Genomic DNA, 21773 nt, shown 5'->3' on the forward strand with positions numbered 1-21773 from the left:
TTAGCTAATTCTATCGTTTACATCATTAAATAGCTATTAAAAATCAAATAACGTGATCTTTCATCTTTAGTCCCAAAAAAACACAACCACTATCTGAGGAGAAACTTTTCCCTCTTTAATATTATACAAAGGAAAATCATTCACCCTTTTTATATTCAAGTTGACGTACTGGATTTATTTTTTTTTCAAATAATGAAACAGACGTCTCAGTTTCTATCATGTCGCAAATGGCCAAGTTATTACATTTGAATTGCGTGGGGCTATCTCTACAACACACGCAGTACTCTCTCTGGTTATAAATATTTAATATTTAGGATAATGTTGATTAAATTCTTGAAACTTTCAACATTGATCAATAATTCCTTGAAAACTTAGCTTAAAAACAAAAGAAATTATATGCTCAAATAATCCTCGATAAGTGGTAGCATCATATCATAATAATTAGATTTTATAAACATATTTTAACATAAAACCAATGGTCCGAATTATAAAAATTTTAGAGAATCTTGTTCTAAGTATCAAATATATTTATGAACCTAAGGAATAATATTTTAAATGGTTCGTAATCTTCCTCCAATTTCTCATTCCTTCTATGCCACATCTTATATATCACCTCATGACGCATGTTCATACACTAATTGACAACAACCCATCAAAAAGTAATTTCAAGCCGCCCACAACCCGTTAATATATAATTTGAATGCAAAAGTAACTATATCTGGTACGGAGATGATAATTCGCTAAATTGTATACGTGGTTAGAAACAGCTATATTTTCTAATGGAGATAACATTTGTATTTAAATTACTTTTTGAATGTTTCTAGGTTCATGGGCGAAAGCAACTGTATGTCACTATTTTGAGATAGAAACGATAGCCACTGAGACGTTGACATTGCACGCTAGCTCTTCGATAAGCAGTCATAGTTATAAAGCTGATTTGAATTAATTTTTGCACTGTAGAGAGGCAATTAAGAAGCTAATTATTGTGCGCAATTTAAAATCTATAAACAAACCAACTCGATTGCAAGGTCAATATATATAATCGATGCCGATAGATACGTCAAACTCGATCGACAAGCTGATCATTAATCAATCATAAATTACACAATCAAATTACCTGGCATTGGCCAATGGAACAAAGTCAATTGCTTCATCCAACCAAGTTAATTAGGACACGTAAATCAAGTTGCTAGATCCATCCATCTCAAAAGTTGATCATAATCAATCCGCCATTATTGGGTCGAGCTGCATGGGTCCTTGAAATGCCAAAGAAAACAAAACATCTAAGATCAGTCTCAATGCATAGTTTCATAGCATAGTTACCAAGACTGTGGCTAGATAACCGAGCCATATGAGTTTTATGAGGATAAAACTCCTCTATCATCTCATAAAACTTCCTCATTTAATGACCCTGCCAAGTCGGTAATTTTACTGATGTGACATCCTATTTAATGTGCATGACATTGCCATAAAACTTGCATTGAGATATGCACTGGCCTAACAGTCCTAGTCATAAATATTCGATATTTAAGTATAAGTTTTGGCAAACTTTAAAATTTCGACAAACATTTTGTACTAAAATATAAAACTACAAAATCTAAAAAAATTATAATAACACGACAATACATTTTCAAGACGGACCTATATATATACATGTATATAGATACATGTATATCTTAAAAAAATCTATCTCCGATGTATTTTAATGATAATATTAAAAATCATACACGGTCGAAGTTTAAAATTTTGATTATTTTAAAGATCAAATATTTATCTCGACAGAAAAGCGAGAGCTGACTTCTCCAACTCGATCCAGCCAATTGATGGATGGATGTCGCCATCAACCCAAAAAAAGTCTAGGCATGCATGCACAAGTTGCTCGCGACTCAATCGTATATTTGCACATGATAAGCTAAGTTTATAAGGTAAAATTAGCTGGTTGCTTGGTTATAAACACTTCAAAAATATGAATTATAATTAAGTAACAAGTGCATCTAGCTCATACATGCATGATCTCATGTTGACACATGGATTCTGGATAAGCAACGGACGATTGCTTGTTGTATATTGCTTCTGTCTCAGAGAAATTAAAAAAACAATTATTTTCTATGAATGAATCTGGACAGTGAATATTTAATTTGTTTGGGTTATTTGATTTTCCTTTTTTTTTTGAAAGCATGGTATAAACTAGTGTGAGATGCATGAATATATTGCATAGTTTCAAACAGTTGATGATGACGTGATCTTGTCAAGGGAAAATGGGGACACACTGCTTATATAAAAAGATGTGATGTGCATATACGATCCAAGGCCTAAAAAGATTAACACAATTGCTTACGTGCCATGGTTAATTAACAAAAGTCAAAGTAGATAATAGCTCACATTGAGGATTAATTAATTATTGAGTACGCTAGTGACATGGTCCCGTACCTAGATGAGTACTAATTAACACCACTGGATCTAGAACAATTAATGGACCCCATTTTTTCTCCGTGGCTGTGGAAATAAAGGATATATTCGCTCCGATTTTTTTTCTTGCCGCCGTTAAGTTTTTATCTACTTTTAATTCTTCGTCTTATTTAAAAATTTATATAATTATTGACTTAATTTATTACTAAACAACTTTATGTATGATTTATAATTTTGTCTATTTGGACAAAAATTTTGAATAAGACGAAAGGTCAAACGTAAATCAAAAAGTCAACGGTGTCAAATAAAAAAACTGGAAAGAGTATTATATTATCGTCATCAACTTTTGATATGCACATATGGCGAATTAGTCATGCACATATGGTTACATATATATGAGAGGAATGAAATTATTATTATATCGAGTTTGTTGATCGAAGTTGAGACGTTACACTTAGATGCATCCGTGGACTAATAAAGGGTGGTATTTTGTACTTATCTATACACATTTACGAAACCAGAGAATCAAACGCCATACCGTACGACTTACTTGTAAGGGTTTACTTAGCATGTATATATATTGTTTATCCGTTCTAAAATATAAGTTATATTATATATAATGAGGTGTAGTGGTTAGAGATCAAATCACAGTATTGATCTGCTGACTTACCTGACATTAATAAGTCGGTCAAAATGATGTGTTCATGTTTCTTGAATCGAGATTCGACAAAGATGAACCTCTGACCTTAATTTAGAAGAAGATAATTGTATGGTGTGTACTTTAGAAGAAGATAATCGTATGGATGTGTAGAACGAGATCCAGCCCTGGCATGGAGTTAAATGTGTTTAGGACTATAGTATATATAGCTAAGCTTCCATGACCTAACCATCTTTTAATACTACATCCGTTTCATATTATAAGACTTTCTAGCCTTGTCTAAATTAATCAATTGATGAACGTATATAATTTATATACATGTCTAGATTTATTAATATCCATATGAATCTAGACAAGACTAAAAGTTTTACATTATGAAACGGATGAAGTATTTCTCTCAAGTAGCTAGTTGCAACGGTTATACCCTCTCTATATTTTAATAAATGATGTTATTAAACTTTCACACATATTTAATTATTTATATTATTCAAAAGACTTATATAATTAATTTATTTTGTTATCATTGGATATATTAATAAATATATTTTAATTATAACTAACATTTTTGTATATTTTTTTCAAAACTTTTTTACAAGACCTATGGTTAAATATGTATCAAAAAATTAACGATGTCATCCATAAAGAAAATACATGAATGGAGTACATATTATTGCTAGCTTGCTTGTCCCCAGTTAAGACGTAAGACTGTACGTTTACGTACAGTCCATAAATTAACGAAAAGAAAAAAAGATGCCCCAGCCGCTTATCTTGTGTTCTTAATAAGTCGGTCAAAATGATGCGTCATGTTTCTTCAATCGAGATTCCACAAGGATGAACCTCTGACCTTTAGAAGAAGATAACTGTATGGATGGATGCGTGCAACGAGATCCAGCCATGGCCTGGAGTTAAATGTGTTTAGGCTATAGTATATATAGCTAAGCTTCAACTAACCATCTTTTAATCTTTCATTGCAGTGGTAGATTTAGCTAATGAGGTTAGAGAGGTCTCAACAAGTTATATAGAGTTTCAGTCCCTCTTTCCAATGATCTTTGACATAAAATTTAAGAAGTCTTTGTGGAGGCTCCAATATCTCTACAAGTAGCTACCTGCAACGGTTATACTCACTCCTTATTTTAATTAAGATGATGTTAATTTTTAACACGTAGTTAATCATTCATTTTATTAAAAACTCATAATCATTTGTTTTATTAAAAAACTCATATAATTGTTATTTATTTTACTGTAATTTGATATATTTATAAATATATTTTTATTATAACTAATATTTTTGCATATTTTTTCTAAACATTTTTATAAGAACCATGGTAAACATGCATAAAAAATCAAATGTTTTATTTATAAAAAATACACGCATGGAATGCGTATTACTGACAAACTGATAAATATCAGTTACAGGTAGTCGGCTGAAGCGAAAATCAAAAAGCAAATGTCAGAGCATGTACGTAGGAAACGCACGTACACCGGATTGCTAGTTTGCTTTTCCCCAATTAAGATTGTACGTTTACGTACAATCTATAAACTAACGGAGAAAAAAACATCCCCCGGCGCTTATCTTGTGTTTTTAACAAAAGATAATTAACTAATATAAAATTAAAAATTCATTATAGAAAAGTAAGATGATATATATGTATATATATAATCACTCCATTTCATAATAGACGCTAACGAATCTAGACATATATATATAAATTATATCCATTCATCGATTTTTTAAACATATTACCACTCAGGACGCACGCACATAAACCATATCCCTATAAGCACCTCCGAAGCCTGGTCGGGATTGACAAACTCACTACAACCTGCCTCGCTGCCGACGAGAATTGTAGAAAATTTGCTCTAACAAGGAGTCAAATCCAGAACCTCATGTGCATCTAAGGCTGTCGTAACCATTAGGCTATCGGCTGCTTCGCTCCATTTATCAGCACTACTTAAAAACAAAACAAAGTCATCCTCCTTCCCACCTTTCTGTTGTACAACTATCTCCGTCTGGAAAATCTACTATGCATTGAAGAAAAGGAAAACAAAAATTCCCTTCAAAATAGCAGGCTAGCAGTAACGTAACTGCCAACAAAAACAAAAAACTCTAGCACACGGAAAAAATAAATCAAAATAAGTACGAATGAAACTAAAATAAGGAAACTGAAGATAAAAAAAAGAGGAACACAACTACCCACAAAAAACTATATATATCATGTCAAATCTTTCGTGCACACGCAAAGAAAAAATTACATATCACACGAGTCTTCTTTATCCCATACATAACTTATCCCATACATAACTTGTGTACATCTAAAATAAACACTCGCCCGACGTAAAAAATAAACAAATAACTAATTTTAGATTATTTCATTGGTATACTGTAAATAAAATTTACGTTTGAAGTTAAAATGCACGAATATAACTAGTATATACGAAACACGCTGTTTAGCAAGTGTACGTGTTTTGGTGTGTATATGTTTGTATCGTGCTTGTGGAAAATTGACTAAAATCTTAATTACAAATTAACACCTCTAATGAACTAGAAAAAACTTGCTACTTAAGTTTGGTTTAAATCAGCCATATCAATATATACTAAAAGTTTCTTTATTTTTATGCATACGAGAGAAAGATAGATTTAATTAGAGTTTGCTGGCAGGGAGAGGGATTATTATATGCTCCCTCGGTAAAACATATAGATAATATAACAACACGTCCTTTTTTATGATGTTGAAAAAATTTAAATTTTAAAACACGTCCTTTTTCTTCAACATATTTTTTCTTTTAGATCACTAAAAATATATATATACGTAAGTTTTATTCATAAAATATTTTTAAATTGTTAATAAGTAATTTTTCTTACACTCATAAAAAACAAACAGATGGTGCTGGCTATATATAAATATGAACAAACCTTCTGTTTAAATTTCCATACCATCAGTAGTGCCGCATCCGGTATTAGGTCATAGGTGACATTTTTAGGACGGACGATGAAGTATGTACCTAGCTGTATTATGCATGTGTGAATGGTTTAAAAAAGGTGGACTATACATCGGATGGGTCCTAACAAACGATTATGATGGGTAACAACTTCTTTGAATCAAATCACCTATGGAGGAATTTTGTATTATAAAAATTTTATAGGCATCTTCCCTATATAACTCTTTGAAACAAAGGATTGGCAGGAGTTTTCACAACCCTAGCTATAAAATTCCTAAGTAATGGCTCAATGAACTTATATTTTGGAGGAAATTTAACAAAAGTTCTAAGTATTCAAATATCATTCCTGTGTCTTTTATTCCTCTATGTTTTAATCCCACATTTCGAGCCCTTAGTGTGTAGATTAGTTTCTAATGATCACTATGTGAACAAACTCAACCAACTAATCTCGTGTCTAAAATAATATGCAGGAAAATATAAGTCATAGTTAAAATACACTTAATTACTAATAAACCCAACAACTAAAGGTTAAATAATAATTACATATTTTTTAAAAAAGACGAATGGTTAAATATGTAAATAAAAATCAACATACGTCATGTGTTAAAATATAGGCAGGAGAATTTTAAATTATCCCTTCTCCCATGTTATAAGATTGTCTGATCTTAGCTAAATTCTTATATGTGCTAATGAATCTAGACATATATTTAAAATATTATACTCTCTTCATATTTTTATATATGACGCCGTTGACTTTTAGATCCACATTTGATCATTCGTCTTATTCAAAATTTATATCCAAATATACAAAATTATAAGACATATTTAAAGTTCTTATAATAATAAACCATATTACAACAAAATAATTAATAATTATAATTTTTTTAATAAGACGAATGGTCTAAAAGTCAGCGGTATCGTATAAAAAAATACGGAGAGAGTAATATGTAACGGAGGAAGTACAAATTTAATTACGGCTGATTATGACAGCTGATGGGAGGGGTGGAATGCAGCAACGTCAACGCTAGCTCGAGATGCATTATTGTCCTAAACTAATCTTAACACCAGCCAGCACTCCAGGTCCAGCAGCTGGTGAATTTTTCTTTTACTAGTTAATTAATTAATTAAAAAATAAATGCCATATCTGTTTCCCTTGTGTCATGTAATTTGTACTCCTAATCCTACTTTTGTGTTGCTAAGATTCCTGCCGTGCTGACGTGGCAGCAGCGCCTCGGCCCGCCTATATATACTCCGCCCCAAGCGCCCGAGACGAGGGGCGCGTGTTATTCCGTCTTCGTCTTCGTCTTCGCGTTCGCATTCGCATTCGTGCGTGATTCCGTCGATCCCTCCTCCGCGTGGTGCGCCGCGGCGAACGGGTTGCCGGCGGCCGCGCGAGCGAGTAGTAGGAGCAGCAGCGGGAGGAGGGGGAGTGGATTTTGGTGGTTGGGGCGAGGGGTATATATAGGGAGGGGGGAGATGGCGGCGGCGGGGAGCGGCGGGATGATGAAGTGCCCGGCGCCGATGAAGGCGACGTCGCAGGGGGCGTTCCAGGGGGAGAACCCGCTGGACTTCGCGCTGCCGCTCGCCATCCTGCAGATCTGCCTCGTCGTCGTCGTCACGCGGGGGCTCGCCTACCTCCTCCGCCCGCTCCGCCAGCCCCGCGTCATCGCCGAGATCATCGTGAGTCCCCCTCTCCCTCTCCCTGCTCCCTCTCCTCCATGGCAACCCCTGGCTTCTCAAATTTTTTTTTGAATCCCGCCGTCCTTCGATTTGAACGGCTCTCAAGTCTGAATCGCTCTCGGAAAGCGGCACGCGCCCGCACGACGACGAATGGGGAGATTGGTGAGAAATTTTGCGTTGAAAAAAAAAATCGGAGAGCAACGGCGATGGGACAAGCAAGTCGTTTTCGCCTCGTCCAGCATCGCTCTGTTTCCGTTCTGATCGTGATGGAGACATCCCCGCGCGTTGACTGAGAATTTGGTTGGGTTTTGTGGGGGGCTATGCATGCGTTCGCTCTTTGCTTAGATAGATAATTAGATACTCCTGTGTTGACTTGAGTTTCGCAGTGATGGTTACCCCCTCCGTTTTCGAAATACAGGTATTTTTAAATACAAATATATTACCACAATATAAGTATGGTATGTTGATTTTGCATGATCTCCATCGTTCCAATGATTTTTAAGTTAACCAGATACTTAGAAAGGAAATATAACCAATTCAAAATTAAAAAAGTTGATCGGATTAGAAGAGAATCCCTTGGTATCTCTTTAGTCCATGTTAAGCAATTTAAAAAGTTTTATATACTCGACAAAATTGTTTAAAATCCGTGGAGTTTGTACTAAATTCAAGTCGTGCTTGGTGTTGTTAAGTAAGTAGATCAATCACATCTAGGAGTTGGTGCTCTCCTTGGGATTCGTTTATTCACTTGTTGGAAATTAAGGATATGAAAATGAGCAGTGGGTGTAAGGACTGAGGTTGGTGAGACCTTGAGAGGGAGAGGATTGTCAGGCAAAAAATTGGTTGGTGAGTCTGTTTTTTCAAGAAAAGAAAATAGCAAAGAGTATACTTCTTTGGGTTATAAATTTTTGGTTTTAGAATAATATTAAATCAAATGTTTAAAATTTTGAAATGTAGAATTACTTTCATATTGTAATATGTGTGCAAAATCTAATAAGTTTATGAACTTAAATAAAAGAATTTTTTGAGGTAAATATAAGTGTACTAATATTTCTTCCATTTTTAAACTAATCATTCAAAAAATTGTTGATGATTGAAATTTTAAAAGTTTAACCCAACATGATCTTAAATGTAAAGCATTTTTCACCGGTGGGAGTAGCCATAACTTTTTCTTAAGACGTAGATCCCTTCCTTAACTTGATTTTTTAACCATTTGGCCATTAGAAGAAAGAAAGGAAGAAAAATCTAAATAATTCATCTACTGTACACCTGAAATTGGTGCAAGACAGTCCCCAAATTAGGTATCGGTTGGCAGCTAATATAATCAATATGCATTAATTTAATTTCCTCAGATCCTATAATAAGGGGGAGATGACTTCAGTGTGTTGCTCACGTGGTAGACAAAATTGCATCAGGCAGGCCGGATACAGACTCACCTAGGGGATACCTGCCTCAGGTAATCGAGGTTTATATACTTTGTTTTTCCTAGAGATCAGAGATATTCGCTGACCTAGAAGGAAGGAGATTCCAGCATCTTCAATATATATATATATATATATATATATATATATATATATATATATATATATATATATATATATATATATATATATATATAACCCCTAAATTTCAATGCTACAGCTCTTTGATGGCACCACGTTTCAGTATCCATCTAGAAAGATGTGATTTGTCTCCGAGACTTGCATTCGACGACCATGATATCCACAAAATCTGGGTTGTGGAACTTAATTTGGGCACTGCTGCCATCTGTTTGCTGAAGAGTGTGACCTGCACCGGGGCCTTAGCCGTATATGCATGTTGCTGAACGTCATTTTGTCTCGTTAAAACGAATTACCTCCACCCTCCCTAAATGCTGTTTGGATTTATCCAAAAATCCTTTTACATTTTTTTTAAAAAAGAGTAACGGTGAGGAGCTGTAAAATCTTTTTTTGGAGAAGAAAAAAAGATGTGTTCATATTTAGCCTTAAGTTCGTAAGCATAAATTTTGAGTTGACTTGAGCATTTTTATTGTAATTTGTATTCTAGTATTTGCTTTTAAACCATTGATAACATGTATTTAAAAGTTTTGGAGTATTCCTTTTAAATTAGATGTTGTCATTGTTGTGCCAAGAAACGAAGATATATGTACAACATCGCATCTTTACATTAAGCCACCACATGTGCTGTCTGCTGACTTATCAACTGCAGTTATCTTACCAGCCAATCTGCAGTTTACTGCACGTTCATTTCGTATGAGATTTTTTACCATCTTTGAAAAAGTATCTCAAGATACATTGTACCTTGAGATACCAAAAATTTATACTAAAATTCTTACCTCGAGATACTTTTCAAAAATGGTAAAAAAGCTCATTTCGTATACATAAAACATATCCCATTAGGCGGGCCTTATCTTATTGTAACCTATAGCTATAGTACAGCACTAATTCTTAAGAAGCTATAAAGAAAATGAATGTGAACCTGTTTCTTCGTGGTTGACTCTGAGTTTTAGAGGCAGTTTGTTAGCACACGGGTGTAGGTACACCCGTTGCTTGTATGTCATCTAAATATTTATTAAAAAATATGAAAAAAATTTAAGAAGATAGTTTAATATGAGTTATTTCACTCTACCAACATGCAAGTTTAAATTCAACTTCTATAAGTTATAGCAAAAATAACAATAACAATTATGACTATTTAGATTCTATGCAAGCACACGGGTGTATATACACCCATATGCTAAAAACTGTTTCCCTCTAAGTTTTGGCTTGAGTTTCTTCTCTCTTGTTTTATTAGTCAAGTCAAACTACATTTAGGATATCTATAGTACAACCGTGGAAAAATCCTGGTGAATTGTTAATAAGTGCATTATTGAAAGAACTATATGCTTCCTGTTCAGTTCGCTTTCTTTGACTTATGCAGAAATTGCTTAAGCATGAAAAAGAGTCCTGGTGACTAATACTAATAGTGCCAACTATTACATTAAACAATGGTTCACTCATAATCAAGCATGTAACATTGTGGACATATACTTGCTTATTCTTTGCCATGCCTTTCAACCCAACTTTGATGTCTATCGATCTATCTGTCTCTTAAAATAGCTTAAGAAGCAACAATCATATTTGATTTGGAGGCATAAAAATTGCTATTAACCGGGGAAAAAAGATTATTTAGATCGCGATAGGTTTAAAATATAAGTTTATACAATATAGATTGATTGATAAGTTGTATACATTCTATAATTATTATATTTATCGAAACAAAATTTAATGATTATATGTTAAATCTAACTCCATTTCTCAAAGGGAGTATATTTTATAAAAGTTACAACTATGTGTTTGGAAAAAAAGAAAGTGAGTTTTGTATTCCAATTCTATTTTTATAGTCATATAAAAAACAACAAATTTTATTTATAAAGAAAGGAGACAGGAGCAGTACTTTTTATCTATCTCCTTGGAAAAATGCGTGCGAAAATCATTGTTATGAACACTGCTTCCTTGTAATTCTGCAAATTAACTGTGGTGGTGGTTGATGATGCAGGGAGGGATTCTGCTTGGTCCGTCGGCGCTAGGGCGGAGCAGCAAGTTCTTGCAGCATGTGTTCCCGCCAAAAAGCATGACGGTTCTGGACACGCTCGCCAACCTTGGCCTGCTCTTCTTCCTCTTCCTCGTCGGCCTCGAGCTCGACATCTCCGCCATCCGCCGCACCGGCAAGAAGGCCCTCGCCATCGCGCTCGCCGGCATCTCCGCCCCGTTCGCGCTCGGCATCGGCACCTCCTTCGCCTTCCGCGCCACCATCGTCAAGGGCGCCCCGCAGGCGCCGTTCCTCGTCTTCATGGGCGTCGCGCTCTCCATCACCGCCTTCCCGGTGCTCGCCCGCATCCTCGCCGAGCTGAAGCTCCTCACCACCGACCTCGGCCGCATGGCCATGTCCGCCGCGGCGGTTAACGACGTCGCCGCTTGGATCCTGCTGGCGCTCGCCATCGCCCTCTCCGGCTCCGGCTCGCCGATCATCTCGCTCTGGGTGCTCCTCACCGCCGCCGGCTTCGTCGTCGCCATCTGGTTGTTCCTCCGCCCGGTGCTGGCGTGGATGGCGCGCCGGTCTCCCGACGGAGAGCCCGTCAAGGAGGTGTACATTTGCGCCACCCTCGCCATCGTCCTCGCCGCCGGCTTCGTCACCGACACCATCGGCATCCATGCGCTGTTCGGTGCTTTCGTGGTCGGCATCGTCGTCCCCAAGGACGGGCCCTTCGCCGGCGTGCTCATCGAGAAGGTGGAGGACCTCATCACCGGGCTGTTCCTTCCGCTCTACTTCGTCTCCAGTGGCCTCAAGACCAATGTCGCCACCATCCGGGGAGCCAAGTCATGGGGTCTGCTCGTGCTCGTCATCGTCAATGCGTGCCTCGGCAAGATCGGCGGCACGGTGATCACCTCCTTGATCGTCAAGATCCCCGTCCGGGAGGCCGTCACGCTGGGATTCCTGATGAACACCAAGGGGCTCGTCGAGCTCATCGTCCTCAACATCGGCAAGGATCGCAAGGTGCTCAACGACGAGTCTTTCGCCATCATGGTGCTTATGGCGCTGTTCACCACTTTCATCACCACGCCCATCGTCATGGCCGTCTACAAGCCGGCGCGGCCGGCGGTGCCGTACAAGCGCCGGACGGTGGACAGCGGCGACGCCGACGGCGAGCTGCGCGTGCTGGCCTGCTTCCACACCAACCGCAACATCCCGACGCTGCTCAACCTCGTCGAGTCGTCGCGGGGCACCGGGCGCGGCCGCCTCGTCATGTACGCCATGCACCTCGTCGAGCTCTCGGAGCGGTCGTCGGCCATCTCCCTCGTGCACCGCGCGCGCCGCAACGGCAGGCCGTTCTTCAACTCCGGCGACAAGCAGACGGAGCAGATGGTGGTGGCGTTCGACGCGTTCCAGCAGCTGAGCTCGGTGCGGGTGCGCCCCATGACGGCCATCTCCGACCTCGACACCATCCACCGCGACATCATCGACAGCGCCGCCGCAAAGCGCGCCGCCATCGTGGTCATGCCGTACCACAAGACGCTCCACCACGACGGCGCCTTCCAGTCCCTCGGCTCGGAGTACCACGCCATCAACAAGCGCGTGCTCCGGGAGGCGCCCTGCTCCGTCGCCGTCCTCGTCGACCGTGGCCTCGGCGGCCATGCCCAGGTGTCCGCCAAGAACGTGGCGTTCTCCGTCGCGGTGCTCTTCTTCGGCGGGCCGGACGACCGCGAGGCGCTGGCCTACGCGACGCGCATGGCGGAGCACCCGGGCGTCGCCGTCACGCTGGAGCGGTTCCGCCCCTCCCGCGCGCACTCCGACGAGGAGAACGCCGCCGACGAGGCGGCGGTGGAGGCGTTCAAGTCCAAGGTCGGCATCGTCAAGGACGGCTCCGTGCGATTCGAGGAGCGCGAGGCGACCACCAGGGAGGAGCTGCTGCAGACCATCAACTCGATGTCCATGTTCAGCGTGTTCGTCGTCGGCCGGATGCCGCCGACGGCGCCGCTGGTGGAGAAGCCCGACGAGCTCGGCCCGGTCGGGAGCTACCTCGCCTCGCCGGAGTTCAAGACGTCGGCGTCGGTGCTGGTCATCAAGAGGTACGACCCGGCGGCGAACCCGGCCAGCAAGAGGTATGACCCCAAGGCGAGGCCACCCGCCGCGACGGAGGAGGACGAGCTCGACGAGGCGACCGCCGGCGCCGGCGCCTCATCCTCCGTGGTGCCGGTGGCGCGTTCACCGACGAGCAACGACGTCGTATGAGGCGGAGCAGAGCTCCTTGTTCATCGCCGGCCGTCAGGCTCCGGCCGACGACGTGCTGGCGTGTCGATCGTAACCATGCAAAGCCGCAACAAGATCGTGTAGTCGTACGTGATGACGATGATGATGATTTTCCCGCTTAATTAGTGTAGCCTGCCATCATTGTAATGCGTGTTCATATAACCGTATGTGTCTTTTTTTAGTAGAGTGCATTTTGTGTACGTGGCGCCGTTCGTACCTGCTTATCGATGAAGTGTATATAACATGGCATATGGGATTATATATGTACGTAATGCAGGCATTAATCTCTGGGTCTTTGCTGCTACTTAAATATCAGTAAGGTTCTGTTTGGTCAGTTGTTCCTAACTAAAATTTCCTATATTTATTTTTTATATGTACGTTTTTCGAATGGTTTAATATTATATATGTTTATAAAATTTTATGTTAGAAAGTTATTTTAAAGAATGGTATATTAATCAATTTTTTAATATAACACTGCGCTACTCCGTTGCTTTAATTTTGCGCACGATGACTTCCATTGTGCATATAATTTTCTTGATAATATTATTTTCATGTTAAAATTCATTATATTTTAGTTATACAAAATAATAATAAATTTAGAGTTGATTATGAAGCTTTTAGATAGCTAAAAACATATATAAAAAGTTTTATTCATAAATTGTTACTCACTCCATTTCACAATATAAGACTTTATAGCCTTATCTAGATTCGCATGGATGTTAATGAATCTAGACATATATATAGATTATATACATTCATCAATTGATAAATTTAGACAAGGCTAGAAAGTGTTATATTATGAAACGGAGTTAGTATTTATTTGCAAATATTTTGTTTGACTTTTTCATTAAAAAGCAAAAAAGATGACCCTCTTAGAATGTTACAATTTTAGAGCAAAAATCAGTCGTAAGTAGTTTTTTCGGATTATTTATTTATATAGGAAAAAAAATGTTACAAGAAAAGTTTTACATCGACAGCTGGTTGGCGAGAAAGTATGTGCACCAGAGCACACGCACCGAATCATGTGCCAACCGTCCAAACATACACCACAGAGAGAAAAACCAAGCACCGAACTAACGACACCACTACGACACAAAGGCTCTAAAACGGCGCCCACACGAGGGTCGCGACGCCGTCGTCGTCCATCTAGACACTGGACAAGGTTTTCACCAAGGGTCGCGACGCCGTCGTCGTCCATCTAGACACTGGACAAGGTTTTCACCAAGAGCTCCTTGCTAGGGAGAAATGATACCTCAACAGTGCTCTCAGGAGGGTTACTACGCCCAAAGGCGAAGTCACTGTTGGCCTAAAGAATCGAGCTAAGCTTTTGCTCGGAACCCCCTACGACCATGGTACGTCACCCACTCCGAAACCACTGTCTGAACATCGACGGCACATGGCTTCCGCCATACCCGACCAACACCCCTCAACCGGTCGGCTTCTTTGAACCATCGTCCCTAAGAGCTGGCCCAGGACCTCTCCGTTTTACCATCCACCGGCTTCCTCGCCAAATTTGACTGAAGGAGAACCCAAAATTGGATATCATTGTTTCAGTAGCCCGAGCTTCCCCCGTTGACAAACCGCCGCCTCAATCTAGCCTAGAAACTCTACACAGAGAAGGGGAGGAGCTTCAGGAAGGACGAGGGTGCTGACCTGCAACGAGGAAGATGACCCACCGCCGCCAGCTCCCTTAGCACAACCATCTGGACCTGCGCGGACATTAGAAACGTTGCCGCTAGCTTTGGCGCCACCCACCGACACTCCCATTGCCCGGCCGTCGCTCCCCACCTGGCCACCACGGTGGCGTCCTAGTTGCCCAGCTGCTTGTGCCCGCACCGACCAGCCACGACCGCTGCGCTCCGAACGCAACCGCTGTGCTTGCCTAGCAGCCTCAACGCTTGGGACGACGGCACTTGGCAGAATGCCAGTCATCACCGCCTCTGACGCGGAAGAGCAAAACGCCCGCCGTCGCCGCCTCACACGGAGGAGGGAGAATGCCAGCCGCCATCACGGCTGGGACGCCGCCGCCGTGCCACTCGGCGGCCATGAGCCGCCACCGCGGCCGCACGCCACCCAGCCGCCTCACGTAGTCACCGCGCCCACTCTAGGCGGGGGATGGCCATATCCGACCTTGGGGGCGCCGGATCCGCTGCCTCTCCAATGCCTCCTCACGCCGCTGCGCGTCGCCGAGCACCGCCAGGAGCCGCCGAGCACCTCTTCGCGCCGCTGCACGCCGCCGTCACGCCAGCTCCAGGTTGGGGATGGCCGGATCCGCCACCTCCTCGCGCCACTGCACGTCGCCGAGTGTCGCCGCAGGGCGCCGCATGCCGCTGTGCGCCTGTCTAGCCCCGGTGAGAGCCCCGCCGCCACCGTCATTGCGGCCGGCCGGCTCCCAAGCAGCGAGGCGGGAGGAGAGGGTGGAGAGGGGCGGCGACGGGGAAAGGTGGTGGTCTCCCCTACCGCCCTAGGTTTGGACGGCAGGGGCGCACGGGGTCTTTTTGGTTTATTTAAAATAGAGATAGAACCCTCGCCATTAAACTTGATGTAAAAGCCACGAGACTATAAATCATATAAGCCGAAATATCCTAACAAATAATGTCCCAAGCTAATGGAAATAAAAATAATGTCCCAAGCTAATGGAAATAAGAACTAGGCCAAACAACTTGCTGAGCCACTGTGCTGAATAAACCAATGCTGGCTCAATGTCGAAGCTATACTTTGAGTATAAACCGTAACAATATAAACCTTTATACATCCTCCTTTGGAAACTACAACTGAAGGAATAATAATTGTATATAACTCTATACATCCTGTGCTAACTAGTATTACGAATCTTAAAATTTTTATAATTGCATATGCTTTGTGCAAAAAAGAAAAGAACGTATTTTTAAATGAACAAATTAATTACCAAAGGCTGGCAATTAGGGGACAGAGCGGTCCACCTCCTCGTCGAGCGCGTCCTCGTCTGTGCCGGCCGGCGGCTTGGCCCTCGGGTTGAAGCTCTTGCTGGCCGGGTTCGTCGCCGGGTCGTACCTCTTGATGACAAGCACCGACGCCGACGTCTTGAACTCCGGCGAAGCAAGGAAGCTCCCAACTGGGCCGAGCTCGTCGGGGTTCTCCACCAGCGGCGCCGTCGGCGGCATCCGCCCCACCACGAACACGCTGAACATGGACAGCGAGTTGATCGTCTCGAGCACCTCCTCGCTGGTGCATGCCTCCTGCTCCTCGAAGCGCACGGAGCCGTCCTTCGCCATGCCGACCTTGGACTTGAACGCCGCCACCGCCGCCTCGTCGGTGGCGCGGTCCTCGTCGGGGACCGGGCGGCTCGGCCGGAACGTCGAGAGCGTCACGGCGACGCCTGGGTGCTCCGCCATGCGCGCCGCGTAGGCCAGCGCCTCGCGGTCGTCCGGCCCGCCGAAGAAGAGCATCGCGACGGAGAACGCCACGTTCTTGGCGGCGACCTGGGCGTGCCCGCCGAGGCCACGGTCGACGAGGACAGCGACGGAGCAGGGCGCCTCGCGGAGCACGCGCTTGTTGATGGCGTGGTACGCCGAGCCGAGTGACTGGAAGGCGCCGTCGTGCTGGAGCACCTTGTGGTACGGCATGACCACGATGGCGGCGCGTTTCGACACGGCGCTGTCGACGACGTCGCGGTGGATGGTGTCGAGGTCGGAGATGGCCGTCATGGGGCGCACCCGCACCGAGCTCAGCTGCTGGAACGCCTCGAACACCACCACCATCTGCTCCGTCTGCTTGTCGCCGGAGTTGAAGAACGGCATGCCGTTGCGGCGCGCGCGGTGCACGAGGGAGATGGCCGACGACCGCTCCGACAGCTCGACGAGGTGCATGGCGTACATGACGAGGCGGCCGCGCCCGGTGCCCCGCGACGACTCGACGAGGTTGAGCAGCGTCGGGATGTTGCGGTTGGTGTGGAAGCAGGCCAGCACGCGCAGCTCGCCGTCGGCGTCCCGGCTGTCCACGGTGCGGCGCTTGTACGGTACCACCGGCCGCGCCGGCTTGTACACCGCCATGACGACGGGCGTGGTGATGAAGGTGGTGACGAGCGCCATGAGCACCATGATGGCGAACGACTCGTCGTTGAGCACCTTGCGGTCCTTGCCGATGTTGAGGACGATGAGCTCGACGAGCCCCTTGGTGTTCATCAGGAACCCCAGCGTGACGGCCTCCCGGACAGGAATCTTGACGAGGAAGGACGTGATCACCGTGCCGCCGATCTTGCCGAGACACGCATTGACGATGACGAGCACGAGCAGACCCCATGACTTGGCTCCTCGGATGGTGGCCACGTTGGTCTTGAGGCCACTGGAGACGAAGTAGAGCGGGAGGAAGAGCGAGGCGACGAGGTCCTCCAACTTCTCGATGAGCACGCCGGCGAAGGGCCCGTCCTTGGGGACGACAATGCCGACCACGAAAGCACCAAACAGCGCATGGATGCCGATGGTGTCGGTGAAGAAGCCGGCGGCGAGGACGATGGCGAGGGTGGCGCAAATGTAGGACTCCTTGATGGGCTCTCCCTCAGGTGATCGCCGCGCCATCCACGCGAGCACCGGGCGGAGCAGCAACACAACGGCGACGACGAAGCCAGCAGCGGTGAGGAGCACCCAGAGCGAAATGATCGGCGAGCCCGAGCCGGAGAGGGCAACGGCGAGCGCCAGCAGGATCCAGGCAGCGACGTCGTTGACCGCCGCGGCGGACATGGCCATGCGGCCGACGTCGGTGGTGAGGAGCTTCAGCTCGGCGAGGATGCGGGCGAGCACCGGGAAGGCGGTGATGGAGAGCGCGACGCCCATGAAGACGAGGAACGGCGCCTGCGGGGCGCCCTTGACGATGGTGGCGCGGAACGCGAACGACGTGCCGATGCCGAGCGCGAACGGGACGGAGATGCCGGCGAGCGCGATGGCGAGCACCTTGGTGCCGGCGCGGCGGATGGCGGAGATGTCGAGCTCGAGGCCGACGAGGAAGAGGTAGAAGAGCAGCCCGATGTTGGCGAGCGTGTCCAGAACCGACATGCTCTTCGGCGGGAAGACGTGCTGCATGAACTGGCTGCTCCGGCCAAGAACCGACGGACCTAGCAGCATCCCTCCCTGTACCAACATGTTAACAAATTATCGTCAGCCAATCAGTTCAAATGCAAGATACTTAATTATTCTCTCTGTGTTTCATCTATATCTGATCATTCATCTGATGTTTTTCTTACAAATATACAAAATTATACTTAAAAGTAACTTTGATGACACTAAATTATAATTAAAAAAGTTAATAGTTATATAATTTTTAATAAGATGAATAGTAAATGTAAATCAAAAATCAATCAGAGGTAGTATATATCTGGAATAATGGTGTGATAGAGATGAGAAGTGGTTATATGTGCAATATATATGCTTAGTAGCAAGGTAAAATATTTGGTATCTAAAGATATTTTTCAAAAATGATATAAACAAAAATTCTCCTCGATTCCCTACTAGTCGTCGTGTTGGTGGTGCGTGCCACTCTCGCGATCGGCGATTCAGAGAGATCGACTTCACATCGCAGGAGAACTAAAATCAGATTGATCTGGGAAAAAACAGAGATGGATCCCGAGGCTTTCGTTGGTCTTCCCCACCAAACCACACCAGACGAAACAGAGGCAAACAAATTAACGAAACAACCAGCAAAAACCCTAGCACGCACCCGGACGAGACGAACCGGGGTCACAAGTTCACGCAGCACAAAACCATGTCGCGCGGGGGGGTGCGAGCGTGCGACTCACGATGATCTCGGCGATGACGCGGGGCTGGCGGAGCGGGCGGAGGAGGTACGCGAGCCCCCGCGTGACGACGACGACGAGGCAGATCTGCAGGATGGCGAGCGGCAGCGCGAAGTCCAGCGGGCTGTCCCCCTGGAACGCCCCCTGCGACGTCGCCTTCATCGCCACCGGGCACTTCACCCCGCCGCTCCCCGCCGCCGCCGCCGCCGCCATCTCCTCCGTCTCAGCCACCACCGAACCCCCGCCACCGCCGCCGCCGTCGTGGTGGAGCCTGGAGGGATCGATTCAAATTTGTGGTGTGATCGGAACCCCCCGGCACGAACGAAATCACACTCGCCTTCCTCGCTCGCTGCCGCAGTGCCGCGTGTTGGTTGGGCGGCGGCTATGTATAGGCGGAGATGGGGCCCACCTCCGGTGCCACGTCAGCTAGGTCACAAGGCCAACCACTCACTATAATTCATCTATAACCAATCTAGCAACCTACAAAACATATATACTATTATGTCTCACCTGTCATACACACCCGGTGTCTTGGAGCCCATGTTATAGCTGACTACAAATAGATAGCACACCCCTTTTCTCTCTCTCATCTTGTCTCTTTAAAATATATTTATAGCTGGCTTATAGCCTGGTGTACCTGCTCTTAAGCCATCTCGCTCCTACCAGGAACTAAAAAATACTCCTAATTCTCTAAAATTTACACCGTTGATTTTTTTATACACATTTTACTATTCATCTTATTTAATTTTTTTATCAAATATGTAAATCTATATATATGCATAAAAGTATATTTAACAATAAATAAAATGATATAAAATTTATGTACATTTTTTGAATAAGACGAATAGTTAAACGTGTATAAAAAAGTTAACGTGTCAAATATACATATATCTAGATTTATTATACTAGAGTATGTCATATTCAGACGGATGGATAAAACAGTTTTTAATATGTTTTAAGTTATAAGTCACTTTTATACCGTAGAACCAATAGGTAGATTCAAGTTTTTTTTAAAAAAAATTATTTAGATTAGAGGTATCACTAACAACTAGTTTTGAAGTTTTAAAGTTTTAAAGTCACCAACTTATAAACCATATAAACAGAAAATCATCTTTGAAGTCACAAATAAAGAGTGCCTAAACAGACGGTAATCCAACAAAGCAATAAAATGAGTCCGAACAAAAGAAACTGCAGCTGCAACGCTCGCCCTTTTCTTTTCAATTTTACAGATACAACTATTTAGCTTGTGGAGATTAGTCAATTGCGCGGCAAAGTTAAATTGGGGTTTTATTTTTTAATTACTATCTATCTTTTTCCCTGACCAACAATTTTTTTATTTGTATCAGCTTACAGCCTTACACCCTTGAATCCGGTGCAATCAAACAGTATACATATTTATTGGTATTTGCTATATTTTTCAAACATTAGTACTAACATAAAGATATGACTTTCTTTTATCATTCTTAAAAATATTAAAAAATATCTAGAGTTATCATATTTTTTATGTAAAAAATTAGTACCTCGAGATACCTTAAGTATTAGAATTTTACACTAATTTTTTATCTACAAATACTTCTTAAGAATAGTAAAACGACTAATTTTTTATCTAAAAATACTTCTTAAGAATAGTAAAACGACCCTAGAGAGAGATATATATCCTCGAGTCATAGGATCTCATAGCTATTAGAGTACTAGTGTTTTATGGAGATATATTTTCAGGGGAACATATACTATACATGTAAGCTTTTCATGCGCATATCATGCACACCAGCTAACAAATATTATAAAAAGATACTTCAACAACTTGTGCATATATTTGTAATAGCATTGCACCTGTATATAAAGGTCACATCTTAATTTTGTTATACAAAGAAATTATTAGAAAAAGGAAAAAATCTTAACATATTTCTACTCTTAAAACTATTAGAATTTTTGTTTTCCATTGAGGCTAAAATATGATGAATTTGAATATAAGACTTTCATCCCTTGATTAGATATCTCCTGTTTTTGCATGTCATTTAAATATTTTTATTTTCTTTTGAAAAAGGTATATTAATATGTGGTACATTAGGTTAGAATATGCATATTTGTAGTTATATTTATTTTTTTGTTACAACTCGTAAGAAGTTTAAGTTGATCAATACACAATGATATGATACACATATTAATTTATCCTGTTATCTTTTTTATTGTTTCCATAACCATTTAAAATGGCATCCAAAATGTGAGTGTCTTCTCGAGGGTTTAAAAAAGTTACACGGCAGCGGATGTGGCCCAAGTGGGTTAACTTATCCAGATTTCCTCTTTTTCTGCACGCACGCTTCTCGAACTACTAAACAGAGTGTTTTCTAAAAAAAGTTCTATTAGAAAATTACATTAAAAAATCATATTAATCCATTTTTCAATTTTTATAATTAATAATTAATTTACTGATCTATTGCTATGTTTTTCGTACCACCCCACGGTATATCGTCTCCCGAAGGCGGCCGTTGTTGTCAGGACGGCTGGGAGTGGGAGGCGGTTGGGAGGGAG

General features: G+C 42.9%; 2 protein-coding genes across 2 annotated transcripts; one reads left to right on the plus strand and one right to left on the minus strand.

Annotated features, from left to right (window-relative positions):
* Positions 1 to 7497: 7497 nt before the first annotated feature.
* Positions 7498 to 13802, plus strand: LOC102702990 (cation/H(+) antiporter 19-like). Its single transcript, XM_006664145.3, has 2 exons — positions 7498 to 7687; positions 11222 to 13802. Exons 1-2 carry the CDS (start codon positions 7508 to 7510, stop codon positions 13454 to 13456), a joined length of 2415 nt encoding a protein of 804 aa, XP_006664208.3. The 5' UTR covers positions 7498 to 7507; the 3' UTR covers positions 13457 to 13802.
* Positions 13803 to 16069: 2267 nt separating this feature from the next.
* Positions 16070 to 19587, minus strand: LOC102718513 (cation/H(+) antiporter 19-like). The gene is made up of 2 exons (XM_040529607.1): positions 19245 to 19587; positions 16070 to 18579 (listed from the first exon to the last, which is right to left on the minus strand). The coding sequence occupies exons 1-2, from the start codon at positions 19452 to 19454 to the stop codon at positions 16396 to 16398; spliced, it is 2394 nt and encodes a 797-aa protein (XP_040385541.1). The 5' UTR covers positions 19455 to 19587; the 3' UTR covers positions 16070 to 16395.
* Between the last annotated feature and the right edge of the window lie 2186 nt (positions 19588 to 21773).

Source organism: Oryza brachyantha, chromosome 12 (assembly GCF_000231095.2).
Source record: "Oryza brachyantha chromosome 12, ObraRS2, whole genome shotgun sequence".
Taxonomy (NCBI): domain Eukaryota; kingdom Viridiplantae; phylum Streptophyta; class Magnoliopsida; order Poales; family Poaceae; genus Oryza; species Oryza brachyantha.